General features: G+C 37.7%; 3 protein-coding genes and 1 long non-coding RNA gene across 6 annotated transcripts; 1 reads left to right on the top strand and 3 right to left on the bottom strand.

The window, feature by feature from the left end:
* LOC104723361 (E3 ubiquitin-protein ligase RBBP6-like) lies at positions 89 to 6251 on the top strand. 3 transcript variants are annotated; one of them, XM_010441710.2, is made up of 16 exons: positions 89 to 496; positions 722 to 897; positions 1375 to 1471; positions 1663 to 1735; positions 1822 to 1979; positions 2078 to 2154; positions 2245 to 2304; positions 2394 to 2550; positions 2648 to 2799; positions 2921 to 3085; positions 3159 to 3464; positions 3594 to 3635; positions 3736 to 4030; positions 4142 to 4261; positions 4345 to 4429; positions 5445 to 6035. In XM_010441710.2, exons 2-16 carry the CDS (start codon positions 732 to 734, stop codon positions 6033 to 6035), a joined length of 2544 nt encoding a protein of 847 aa, XP_010440012.1. In that variant the 5' UTR covers positions 89 to 496; positions 722 to 731. The 3 variants fall into 3 exon arrangements, with proteins under 3 accessions (XP_010440012.1, XP_010440013.1, XP_010440011.1); XM_010441711.2 differs by having other exon boundaries at positions 94 to 897; positions 3597 to 3635; XM_010441709.2 differs by lacking the exon at positions 89 to 496 and having other exon boundaries at positions 732 to 897; positions 5445 to 6251.
* LOC104723360 lies at positions 7034 to 9305 on the bottom strand. The gene is made up of 10 exons (XM_010441708.2): positions 9056 to 9305; positions 8698 to 8757; positions 8577 to 8616; positions 8274 to 8452; positions 8141 to 8179; positions 7946 to 8041; positions 7766 to 7826; positions 7555 to 7682; positions 7365 to 7456; positions 7034 to 7263 (listed from the first exon to the last, which is right to left on the bottom strand). The coding sequence occupies exons 1-10, from the start codon at positions 9101 to 9103 to the stop codon at positions 7149 to 7151; spliced, it is 858 nt and encodes a 285-aa protein (XP_010440010.1). The 5' UTR covers positions 9104 to 9305; the 3' UTR covers positions 7034 to 7148.
* Positions 9705 to 11560, bottom strand: LOC104723359. The gene is made up of 2 exons (XM_010441707.2): positions 11029 to 11560; positions 9705 to 10944 (listed from the first exon to the last, which is right to left on the bottom strand). The coding sequence occupies exons 1-2, from the start codon at positions 11496 to 11498 to the stop codon at positions 9891 to 9893; spliced, it is 1524 nt and encodes a 507-aa protein (XP_010440009.1). The 5' UTR covers positions 11499 to 11560; the 3' UTR covers positions 9705 to 9890.
* On the bottom strand, positions 12839 to 13678 carry LOC104723358. Its single transcript, XR_757329.1, has 2 exons — positions 13581 to 13678; positions 12839 to 13309 (listed from the first exon to the last, which is right to left on the bottom strand). It is a non-coding gene; the product is annotated as an uncharacterized LOC104723358 (long non-coding RNA).

Here is a 13775-nt window from a genome sequence, read left to right as displayed (position 1 = left end):
TTATTGGGCCTGGTATTTATTGGGCCTTTTTAATGACAGACATGAACTATAAGGGGTCCATGAGAAGTTAATATATAAAACAAAAAGGCAAAAAGAAAGAGAATTAGGGTGATAGGGATACGAGACAGTTCTCTGATCAAACCCTAGAGTTCGTTTCGTATTCCTGTTCCATCGGTTTCTCCTGCATATACATATCAAAAGGCTCAAAGATTTCTCAAATTCTTTCCCCTCGAGATCGTCTGCAATTTCACCGTCGTTTCAAATTCTAATTCCCCGAGTCGGGTGGCTCGGAGAGTTTCTGGAGATCGTCTGGGTTGAAGCCAATCGTTTCAATTGTTTTGCGGCGGCCGGTTTAATTGAAGATTTCTACAGTGTTAGCTGAGCGTTATATTATATTCGATTCAATTCAAGCACGGGCGTTCTCTTTGATCTGAAGTCATCTCGAAGCGCGTGAGAGAGAGAGAGAGGTTTCATCTCTTGAAGTCGAATTAGAGAAGTAAAGAATCAAATATATATATATATATATATATATATTGAGTTTTTCTTGTTGTATGAGTTTATACATACTTGTTGGAAATCAAATTCTGGCCTTCATATTTTTTTTTTTAAATTAAGGAAGGGCTTCTTGGGTTAAGGTTTTTTTTTTTTGGGAAAGAGTAGAGAGATTCTTGTGTGGGTGTGTGTGGTTTATATATATTGTATTTTTGATTCTATTTATCAGATTAAATCGAATGGCAATTTATTACAAGTTTAAGAGTGCGAGGGATTATGATACTATCCCCATGGATGGTCCTTTTATATCAGTTGGTATTCTCAAAGAAAAAATTTACGAAACTAAGCATTTGGGAAGTGGTAAAGACCTTGACATTGTCATCTCTAATGCCCAAACTAACGAAGGTTTGTCTTCCTCCTCCTCTTTATGCTATATGCATCTAACTCTCTTCACCTCTCTGTGTCTTTAATCCTTAGTAGTAGATACGTGTCTTTTGTTTTATAGTTAACTACGTGAGAATCTTGTCTTTGTCTTTATCAATATTTACTTATAGATTTGGTTGGAGCATCTTCTAAATATCTGGTTTTTACATGTTTTGTCAAACTTTGTTGCATAGTTTGTGGCTATTTTCTGTTGCACTGTGGTATTTGTTTAGTTCTAATTGCTCTACTTCCTTGTTATCATCATTAGATAGAAAAGACACCAGCAATCAAGTTTTTGCATACTGGTTTATCTTTGTGTTGAATGTGATTACCTTTCTGGGGATACTGTTATGAATTGGTCGTGGTTGGGAATCATTTAGAAAGAGTTACTACGCTTCTCCGCTGATAGATTTGCAATCTGTGGCCTTCATATTTATTTTCTCTTTGCTGCAATTTCAGAATATCTAGATGAAGCAATGTTAATCCCAAAGAATACCTCTGTTCTCATTCGCCGTGTCCCTGGACGCCCTCGCATCAGAGTTATTACCATACCAGAGTAATTTCTGAGATCTATATCTTTAATTTTTAATTTCTCATCTGCTTAGTTCAGTCCTAGTGGCTCTTTTTCCTCAAATCTGTGAAAGAAATACAAAAAAAAACAAACGGTATAAGCTGGGAATTTTATAATGATTTGTGTGTGAAGTTATACCCTCATGTGTAATGATGTAACATAACTACATTTTGCAGGCCTAGAGTTGAGAATAAAGTGGAAAACGTTCAGGCTGATACTAACAATATTGTTACTGCTGATATAACTGCAGTGAGTTGTGCAAGTTTTCTAGGTTTCTGTTGGCATTGACTTCCAGTACAAAACTAATTAATTCACATCTTAATAATACGTTATAGGCTGAAGATGAATTTGATGAGTTTGGGACTGATTTGTATTCAATCCCTGATGCACCATCTATCCATTCTAGTCACGACCCTGCACCAGCCGATGATAAGGTAGATGAAGAAACCAAAATAAAGGCGTTAATTGACACTCCGGCATTAGACTGGCAGCAGTAAGTAGTCTTCTTGAAATGATGTACTTACTTGGGCATGTGGAATTAAATCTTGACATACATTTTGCATAACCTTCTTATTTTCTTTCATGTTACAGACCAGCTGCGGATGGTTATGGCCCGGGCAGAGGTTATGGAAGGGGTATGGTTGGAAGGATGGGTGGACGCGGTTTTGGTAATTATACTTTTGCTATACGATTTACTTGTTTTCTTTAGTTCCCTCAGATTTATTTTGCTCAGTAACTGATTTTATGTGTGTGTATAGGAATGGAAAGAAAGACGACTCCGCCACCAGGCTATACTTGCCATCGTTGCAATGTTCCTGGTATTTTAGAATTTTTTTGTTGAATTTTATTTTTATTTGTCGTTATTACCTAGATAAAACTGTGTTCTGAGCATCTTTTCCTGACTCAGGACATTTTATTCAACACTGCCCCACAAATGGCGATCCTAGCTATGATGTTAAGAGAGTTAAACCACCTACTGGTATCCCTAAGTCAATGCTGATGGCGACCCCAGATGGCTCTTATTCCTTGCCAAGTGGTGCAGTAGCAGTTTTGAAACCAAATGAGTACGTCATTGCTGAACTAAAATGGCGAAGTTGTTCCTCTTTACCATTATTCACCTAATAAATCATTCATTATGTTGATCAATATTAACAAATTCAGGGATGCGTTTGAGAAGGAAATGGAGGGATTGACATCAACAACACGTTCTGTTGGAGAATTTCCTCCTGAACTCAAATGTCCATTGTGCAAAGAAGTAATGAGACATGCTGCACTGACGAGCAAATGCTGTTTCAAGAGTTACTGTGACAAGTGTAAGTTTCCTAGTCATATCCCAATACATCTCATGCCTTTTGCTGTTCCACAAAAGCCTTTTACTTTAATCATTATGAATTACAGATCCTGGTTGTTTGACTTCAATTATCTACTTTTCAGGTATCAGAGATCACATCATTACGAAGTCAAAATGTGTCTGTGGAGCAACTGATGTACTAGCTGATGATCTTCTACCAAACAAGACCCTAAGGGATACTATAAACCGTATGTTGGAGTCTGGTAACAGTAGTGCTGAAAACGCTGGCAGCATGTGTCAAGTCCAAGGTATTTCATTCTGCATTCATAGTCTTTTTTTTGTTTGCACTTTTATCAGTAAACTAAAGAGTATTAATTCTAGATATGGAGTCTGCACGATGTCCACCTCCCAAGGTTCTGTCACCTACTACATCTGTTGCATCTGGAGACAAAATGAAACCAGCTCCTAGTAACAACAATGAGACGTCAACTCTAAAGCCGTCGGTCGAAATAGCGGAGATCACAAGTGCTCCTCGGGAGACTACAGAAGTGGTTAAAGTGGAAAAGCCAGATGATGCATCTGAAAACACTCAAGGATCCTTGAATGGCAAGGAAGCAGCAGTTCCACAGCTGAATACGCAGGCACCCAAGGAAGAAATACCACAGCAGGTTGCTTCTGGGGAGCAAGGTAATCCCTGACTTTCATCCTATTAGCATAAAGAAGAGAAAGCGTCACTAAATCCTTTTGCACATTTATGTACACTAATGTTTTGCAATTAGTATCATTTGTAAAGTAATGCATACTTCTTCTCTTTAGCAGGAAAAAGAAAAAAAAAGAAACCTCGGGTGCCTGGAACTGGTAACTCTTTTTCCTATTATGCTGAGTACTATTTCTTCCCAGTCTATGCTAACTGTATAGAGAGGCTTAACCGATTGTTTGTCTTTGTGATCTGTTGCAGACATGCAGTGGAATCCCATGTCAAATCCAGCAGGCCCTGACTATATGATGCCCAAGGGTCCAGGTCCTGGTAATCAGTACTTCAATGGTGTGCAACTCGGCTTCAACGGCGTTCAACCTGGGTTCAATGGCATTCATCATGGTTTCAATGGGTTTCCAGGCCCTTTTCCTGGCTCGATGCCTCCTTTTGTTGGCTATGGATTAGGGCCCATGGACTTGTCGTTTGGCAACATGATGCATTCAGATCCTTTTGCTGCACAGGGCTTCGGGTTCCCTAATCTACCACCACCCCATAGGTACTGACAAACTGATACTTGCACTCTCATTTCAAAATAGTTTGTGATTTTGTCTCTTTCATTGTAGTTATTAGTAAGCTATATAATGACCAGCACATGTGACTCGAACAGGGACCTTGCAGAGATGGGGAATCGTATGAATCTCCAACGTCCTATTATGGGGAGAGAGGAATTTGAAGCTAAGAAAGCTGAGATGAAAAGAAAGCGTGAAAACGAGAGACGTTCAGAAGGGTAAACCACTAAGCAATCGCTACTTCCAGGCTAATGTATTACTGCAGCATGTTTAACTTGATGTTTGTTTTTGTGTGGTGCAGAGGGAATGTCTACAGGGAAGGTGAGAAGAACCGAATGATGAACAATAACTCAGCAGCCTCTTCCTCGCCCATGAAACCAAAAACTGTATGTATCATTTTGTTGTCTCAATGCTCTCTCTCTCTCCCTCTCTCTCTCGGCCAACTGGTTTGGCTTTCAAGAGACCACCTTTTTCAACACTATATTTCTCTCTTTTATCTCTTATTATCTTTATCGCTCTCTGCATTTATCATTACGTCAAGGAATATGGTTTGATTCCACAATTGCTAAATAGGCGTCTGTTTACATTATAGTTAATTTTGGTTTAGGGGGTATTAGTCAAGATGAGAGACATTTAAGAGTAGATGCGGTAGAGGGAAAATATGGACCTAAATGCAATAAAATGTATTGACTTGTATAGAATGCATAAAAATGAATTCCAGTCTTCTCTTAGGCAGTTTGGTCACAAGTAAAAAGCACGACCGATCCCATGATTCGTTTGCATATTCAAAGATATAAAATTTGTATGGGGGAAAAAATGTTAAGCAGAGAGTTCTAGACTTGTATGAAGAGGTTTTAAATTCGGGGTATTAAATAAATTAACGGGTTGATATGCTTTTATATAGTTCTTTCCACATTGGACTCACATTCTTTGCGGGTTTGTCGGAGACATGGTCCCAAACTGACCAGTAAATAATGTTTAGCATTGCCGTGCGTCTAAAACATAAATTTTCTTTTTAATTCTTTACATTATTATTTTTGTTTGTTATTTATTAAAAAATGTAGATATGTAGTCTATATTTTAAAGAAAACATATTGATATCAAAATCATAGTAAATCTATATTTTTTAAATTACATTTATATATATTAAAACAAAATAAAACGTTAGTGTAAGGTCCATAGGTGGTGTCATGTTTTTAAAGTGATAAAGGGACGTTTACATGAAAAGTGAACAACCTTTGTTTGCTCACTGTTTACTTCGTGCTTAACTAAATTAACAAGCTAAATTAGAATTTAGGTGAAAAATGAGTTTGGGCTTACTTAATGTATCTTTTATTGGGCCCAAGACCCAAATTCCTCTTACTAAATGTAACTCTTATTGATTGGGCCTTGGATGAACAGAAACAGGGACCTCGACCACCGATTTCGCCTGATTACGACCGTCGCCGGCGATCGGAGAAATTGTCACCGGAGCGTCATTCATCCCGGAGGCACAAATCTCCCTCTCGATCATCCAGCAGGAGATCTGAGCGTGATCACCACCATGACCGTCATCAAGATATGAATTCCGAACATGACCGCCGCCGTGACCGTCACAGAGAGACAGATCGCAAGCACCGTAAAAGATCCGAAAACCAATCATCGGAGCCAACTGCAGCAGAGATCGATGATGACAACAAGTCCAGCGTATTCGCTCGCATAAGCTTCTTAGAGGAGGAATCATCTAGCAAGCACCGGAAGACATCATCTAAGTCTTCTCCAGCAGCATCACCTCCAGAGAGCTCGGTGGTTGCGGCTGTTTCATCGGGTCGTCGTCACAGTCGGAGGGAAAGAGAGTCGGCAGAACACGATTCCAGTGATGATGAAGACAGACATTTCAAGAGGAAGCCATCAAGGTACAAGCGATCTCCTTCGGTGGCGTTTTCTGACGCCGGTGGTGATGAGCATTTCCGCCATTCCAAGCGATCGAAAGGAGAGAGATCACGAGCTTGATTCGAAGAATGAAAGATACAGAAGAATGCATAAAACGACCTTCATCATCATATTCAACCGCCTGGAGACGAAGCCATGGCCAAAAACAAAAAGAGAAACAAAAACAAAAGAGTTATTAGAGTAATCTGCTCTGTTGCGTTAATTAAAGAAAAAGTCCTCTGTAATCGGATGTTTGTGTAATAATATATAAAGGGAATGGGTTTCATTTAATTTTCAGTTTGTCACACTCTTCGTTTTTTTTATTTAAAACAGCTAATGTTTCTCTTTATGTAACTTTTTTATTAATATATAAAACTAAGTTTTTAAAATTGTATTCGCATTTGTGCGGGATCTTTATTTTACTTTAATGTTGTATTTTCAGTTTTAATGATTTTTCTTTTACATCATTTTTATTTTAATGAATATATTCAATTGTATTAAAAAGTGCGTAAAGTTCAAATCTTGTATCTAAAACAAATATTATCAGATTAAATCTTTTTAAATAATATATGAGTTTTTTTTTAAACATCTGATTTTATTATCTTGAATCAGAAAATACATAGTTATTCATGAGCATATACAACTAATAGTAAAGTAAAACAAAATAATAAAAAACGTAAAATTACACGCTGCTTCCTTTATTAGATAAGAGTTATACGATAACTGAGTAACAAATCTGTTATTTTCATTCTTCGTCTTGTTTTTTTCATTCTTCGTCTTGTCTTGGATCTTCTTTCTATGGCTATTATTTTGTTGATGAAACTCCACTAGTTATTATTTACGATTTCAATAATATTATCAATAAAATTTTACGTTTGAAATCTTATCTGTAAAATTTTACATTTATTTCAAAGTTTGTGTAGTTACGCAGATTTGTATCTACCGTTAAAATATTTTCAAAATATGTGTATGAATTAGTCTATGATAGCATAATGATATTGTCAAATTTGCAATTTACACACTATAAAGACTATCTTTTAAGAGCTATTTTGAGGCAATTTCTCATCTCTTTATATACGTACAAAAACACTCATGTCCAAGGACATTACTTTTAAACTTCAAATACTGTGAGAAGACAGTAGACAAAAGTGAGTGCATGTTTCCAGCGGATGGAACGAAAGAAACCTGTCTATTTCACATTTCAGTAAGGATTAAAGAGGACACAATTACAACGTATGCAAGAAATATGAATAATCCTATTTGAACTAATACTCTTGGATTTTCTCTCATATTTGGGGACGTCACCGACCTGCAAAGCAAAAAACCCCTAGTGAGTCCAGTTTGAATTGTTCTTCTTATACTACAAGAAACCATCATCTCTAAACCAAAGATGAGATTTCGATTCTTAACCTTGCAATTCGCTGCGAGAGACGATGAAACGGTAAACTTTGGATGAACACGATGCCTGGTCCCGTTAGAGTCGCTGTTACTACGTTATCACCCTTTTTGATATAAAAAAAATAGAAGATTTGTAAGTACGACGAGAGGAACAATCTTGATACATTTTGTTTGTATTGGATAAGAAAGATATGTAACTTACCCCAAAGACTGCCCGTCTTACAGCTGTAGCATTGTATTTGATTTGGAAATTGATCGAGGGAGTGAGAGCAGCAATGCAAGAAACATCAATGGTGAGAACTTCTCCCACCTCCAGGTTTTTCTGTACAACTTATGAAGCAAAAGGAGTCGGATCAGTTTAAAAGGCCTAAACTGAAAGAGCATCATGTTGTAAATTAACCTTAGTTGCATACCAGAGCCACCAGCGATAATAAAAGCAAGACCCTGGCCAGAGAGCCTTTGTCTCAGAAACCCCTGCAACAATGATTATGTGAGTTCAAAGCCAGACGTATATAAAATTTAACATACATTAGTAGCATCTAAGTTTAGAATGAACTAAGCCAAAAGACAATGGAATGTATTGTTCTCCTTACCTCAGCGCCAACTGCAGCAATGTTTCTTGCTCTATGTCGTTGATAAACAGAATTTACAACCTTCACATCATGAACCGAACAGAGAAATGCATCTGGCTACATAACAAAAAGAAAAGGCCATATCAGTGAATGTGGAGGAAAACGCTGAGAACTAAGCATCTACAAAAACTGAAGGTTTTCGTTAATCAGCTCTACCTGGCAAAGGATGTCGCCACCAAACATGGCCAAATCAACCTTCACAGAAAGATAAGAACGAGATAAAGAGTTACATTAAGCATGACACTTAATAATAAGGAAGAAAATCATGGCGAGAGCAAGAATCACTAACTGGGAGAATCCTTGCCAAGGAAGGTGCAGCGATACCGACAAATCCATCGTTTTGCCCAGTGTTGCGAAGAACAATACTGCTAACACTCTTGCCTAAAATCCACTGTACAACTCCAACTTCTTGTTCAGGGGTATAAGTATTGTCCATCTCAACGGACCCAGACATGTAGCACATTGAACCTACAGCACCATACCTAATCAGTAACATATACAATTCTAACCAAACCGATCTTACAAAACTGAATGAGCAATTAGGATGATTAAGTTGCAAAGACATTAAAACATTGAATAGACTGGAAATTACCAGGCTTAGCAATGACCTTCTCCTGTGGTTTTAACATTATCTGTCGACAAACAATCAAATGGTTAAAAGAGCTTGAGGATATGACACACAGGTCCACAAAATGCGCAAACTAGAAACCTACCTGAACAACCTGTGCTTCACCACCCAAAATTTGGAAAGGTGTGATCGTATCTTCCTGACTCTGCATCACATGAGCACTTTTGTGAGACTATACTCTTTACAGACAGATTCAAGAGATCAATTCTCTCCCAGGAAATAACTTATTGGCATTATCACAAAACGTAATCATGAAAACCAAAACAGATTGGATCGTACGATTAACAGTGGTAAGAAACGGAAACAAAACTCAAACATCACAGTCCTCAACACCTACACGAAAGGATCCTAAAATACTCGCGAAAGAAACACATTTGAACACTAGCCTTCTCAACAGTAGTGTAGGTAGCAGAAACACGAATCTTAGAGGGGGAGAAGAGAACCTGATAGACATAAGGCTGAAATGGAGTGGAGAAAAACGGAGCAGCCATGGCGGTGAAAACCTCAGAGAGACCGTCGAACAAAACCTCCGAAATTCCAAAATTCCGAACCTATCCTCACCAATTTGATTCGAAAACGTTCCGCGTCGATGCGGAAGGATCAGATCGTAGATCCAAATATCAAACAACACAGAAGAAAACTTCTGAATTTTCTCAAAAGTCCGGTCGAAATGTTCGCGGTGGATGTGACCGACGGGCGCCCAATTAAAATTCAATTCGCTTAAATCGGCCTTTACTCACTGGAGAAGCTGCACGTGGAATCTTCCTACGTGGAGAGCTCTCATTGGTCATAAATTACACATCGACGTAAGTTTTAAGCCCGGTTTAGTACGATTACGAATTTATAATGTCTCTTCAAGTCAACCAAATCACTTCCACTATTTGTATTTGGTCCAAAATCAAAACCGGTTTAAATCCATTGGTACAAATTACAAATCTTGTCGAATCTACAAGGGATTCTACATATATAAAAACTTTAAAGAGTCAGACACTAATCACCACCAAGCGCATCCATCCCACGCAAACCACTCTAGTAGAGAGTCTCTACCATCGTTGTCTAGGCTCTCAGGCACGATCCATTCGTTGTGTTAAGTTATCAGAAAGGAACCAAGTAGTCTATTAATAAGAAACTACTGTGTAGATAGCTTCCTATAAATAACAACTTACCAACACAACAATTCAAAAGCCTGTTTTCATCTCTATACAAAGACCGGTAAAAACTCAACCAAAATCACTCCACATTGGTTAATCCAGCAATCTTAGAAATCACAGTCTGAGTTCAACTACTACACGCATTGTATTTCCTCATCATCTCTACACTATCAGCTATTGTCGACCCTGCAGTACCAACGAAACCCAGTGAAGCACAGCTGCAAACAGCTTCCTCTACGTAAAGCTGCACATTTGATACTTCGTGAGGTGAACAATGCTTCTGCATCTTTTTGATACTATCAAGACTCATCGGAATAGACCCAAATTTCTGGCCGTGACTCGCAGAACCAAGCTCATGCTCTGTTCGCACTAAGAGTTCATCTTGTTCCCCTATAAAGTGGAGCTTGAAATTTGTAGAGTTTTTAGACAAATCACCCAAGTAAGTTCCGGTCCAGTTACCTTCAGGAAGGTCTGTCATTACAAACACATGAATTAAACCAGGATTCTTTAACCTCAAAGAGTCCAACTTCTGGTATAACCCCGTAAACGTGCTCTCCCGATGATTCTTGAACTGGCCATCTAGTAATCTAAGCTGTGCACAAACAAACGGTGCCTTTATGGTTTCTGACGCAAATTTCTTGCCAGCACTCATTACCTCTCGAACAAAAGGAAGGAAATCAACCTTCTCAACCAAAGACTTTATCTTTGGAGATTTACGGATATCGATATAGAGCTCCGAGCCTTTGTATGGAGCCGTGAAGAGGCTCCCAAATGCAAGAACAGCTGCAGACTCAGCTTCTGAACCATGTCCAAGAGCCTTATACACATCTCGACGCCTTCTCACATAAGACAATTTCTTTTTCTTCTTAAGCTTCTCATCAGGCTGGAAAGAATCTAATCTTCCATCAGCATCTCCGTTCTTATACGTCCAAACCGTGGTTCTACAATCTTCATCCACACCATACAAACACTTATCTACATTACCACGAACTCCAGATAACAAATAACCACACTGTCTCAATGATTCATAACCTTGAGACTGTTCAGCTAATTCATCAGAGCACAGAGTTTCCAAGTTAACACCACACAGTAGTGATGCAAAGTACCTAAGATCAATGACTCGAACAGCCGAGGATGATACCAGCGACGAAATGTCTACAATATCAGCCATTGAAACGTACCTGTAAACACCAAATTCGTCACCCGACTTTGATAAAATTACTAAATAACCCATCACGAAATAAAAAGAAGAGAGATTTTGTAACCTGTTAGTCCTAAGAAGCTCAATTGAATGATTCCAAACTGAGAGACGTATCTCGCTGGGGTTCAAAACCCTAAATTTAGGACAGCTGCCGAGAGCGACGGCGTGATGATCGAGAATCGGAGGAACAATGAGGGTCCGATTAAGAATTCCCGCCATAAGAAGCGCATTCTTAAATTCGGAGAGCTGATTACTGAATCCACTGTGAGGAGAATAGAATAGAAACTTCTGACCTAGAAGAGTTCGGGTTAGTGTCTCGGATCTGCACTGAGGGAATTGAACGGATCCAGAAAAGGCGGAGATCGAGAACAGGGACTTGGGCATCTCGGAGTAAGCGATGAAGAAGAAGACAACTATGAATAAGAAAACAAAAAGGGAAACGGAGCAAATAAAAATGGCGGGTTTGTTGGTTTGCTTCTTCCTGTTCGGCCATGGCTTCGGGCTTGGTCTACTGGGATTGAACAAGTTGTTCATGGTTTTTTTTTGCTCTTGAGGTTTTTGAGACTGCCATCATTGCGTCTGCTTATTTTACTCGTGTGTAGACGGTGTCAAAAACGGTGCGTATCATTATTTTGTTTGGTTTTTATAATCAAACCAACCAATCTGACGTTTTGCATCATAGATGTGCGTATCATTATTGTTAAACCGGTTGGTTTGCTTATATAAACGTCAGATTAGATTTCTTCTTACCAAAAACAGTAAACGAAACTAGCAAGGATTCCACAAGAAGATGTACAAAATTCGCAAAAGCTTCAACCTTTAAAGCTGGACATTGGATATATTAAGAGGAGAAATGGTTTTGCATCTACCTCATGTTGTGTTCACAACTTCACATTAATAGTTCCATTACTTGTTCCCCTAGAAATTAAGTGGAGTTTGAAATTTGTAGAGTCCTTGGACGAATCACCAAAGTTCCAGTGAGAGCGATGCAGCAGTTATAAAAAAAGAAGCGGCCGTTTGTGGCATCTAATTTATTTTTTTAAATAAGAGCATATAATTTAGTTATGTCATGTAGTTTATCTCTAATAAAAATATATAACTACAGAATTGTGGGCTCATAAAAGTTACATCGTTAGAAACAAAATATAGATTTCTACAATCTAATTTTAAACATAGATTTTTTCATTATATTAATTAATTAAAAAAATAGTTATATGACATAGTCTATGCTTAATTAAACAATTAGGATTACAAATTCATTTTCGATAGCTTTTGTTTCGTCATTAGATTTTCTCATCTTTTGATTCTATGGTAACACAGTGCCAAATTTTTCTTTCACAGTCTTTTCACCAAATTAGTTATATCAAATTAAAATTAGTTTTTTATCTACTATCTCTATTTACTCTATTATTTTAATTATTGAAGTAATCAAATCATAATATGTTAATGTTTAAAAACTAATATTTCGTTTTAGTTTGTCTTTTTTTTTTGTTATATGACACTGTGATTAATTTTTACAAACATTTTTATTTTGTATAATTTAAATAGAGGCATTTTATAATTATTGACCTTCGCACGGCTGTGAAGAAGGTCCGTCATTTACATACACATGAATTGGACCAGGATTCTGGTTAAGATATATTCCAACTTCTAGTATAAACTATAAACCCATAAACGTGCTCTCCCTATCAGCTCCCTATGGTTCTTGAACTGTGACACGGAAATTGCATTTTTGTTTTGTTAACTGTCCTTTCATGATCTTCGGCTCAACAAATAATAATTATCCTTGTTCCATTAGTTTACAAAACAAAACAAGGGTTACTAAATTATTGTGATGGGTTAGTAAGTGTGTGTTAGTAGTTGCAATATCTCTATGGTATACCCAAGTGAATGCGTTAAAAACAGTATTGTTTTTTTTCTTCCTCTTTAGAAACAAGGGATCCAATTCCCAAATAAAAAAAGAGAAAAATACAGTAGCTAGCTTTCAGGAAAGAGATCAACCAGATAAGGCATTATAATATGAATCCTAAACAGTAAGATAACAAATAACCTCCAATACAAAAGATGTATGGCATGCATTAATATGAATCCTCGACGGAAGTTAAGATTAAGATATCAATTATTCGCGGGTGATGCCAGACTCAGCCTCATCATCCACATTCTGATTTCCCGGCAGTGGTTGTGGTTGTGGTTGTGGTGGTGGCTGGTGCTGCAGATCGATGATGATGTGGGCATATATACCAACAGTCTCCATCACATCAATGATGCGATTGAGCTGTTCCGCGTTGAACCATGCCTTGAACCAAATTGAGTTGTTGTTGCCTCAAATTCTCCATGATACAAACCTATAAAAGCACTCATGGTCAGTTTATGATCAGACTTCTACCCCCAGATACACACACACACATAAGAAACGTTTCTGGGCTAATAAAAGGAACCCAAAAAGATCCAGTTTTTTAAGAAGGAACAAATCAATCTCCAGATTGAATGTAAGCATAAATTAGGAGAAATGCATATATAGAAACCGGACAGGAGTAAAAAAAAAAAATTCAAACTTTGTGAGGAAAAAATTATTAAGAATACAAAGGAAAAGTAAAACGTGGAAATAATTATTACCTTATTTCCGAAATTCTCGCCGGTTTTTCTGATACGGAGGAGAACGATACGATTCGGGAAGGGCAATGAATGATCTCTCTCTCTCTCTCTCTCTCTCTGCGACTTTTGTGGATTGCCCTAATCGTGGGCCGATCTTTTCTTTTCTTATTTGGGCTTTTTTGTTATAGGCTTCATATTCAATATGGTTCGGTTTTT

The sequence above is a fragment of the Camelina sativa genome, chromosome 11 (genome assembly GCF_000633955.1).
Source record: "Camelina sativa cultivar DH55 chromosome 11, Cs, whole genome shotgun sequence".
In the NCBI taxonomy this organism is placed as follows: Eukaryota; Viridiplantae; Streptophyta; class Magnoliopsida; order Brassicales; family Brassicaceae; genus Camelina; species Camelina sativa.
Note: the sequence above shows the minus strand (reverse complement) of the source record. Positions and strands in the feature narration are given on the sequence as shown.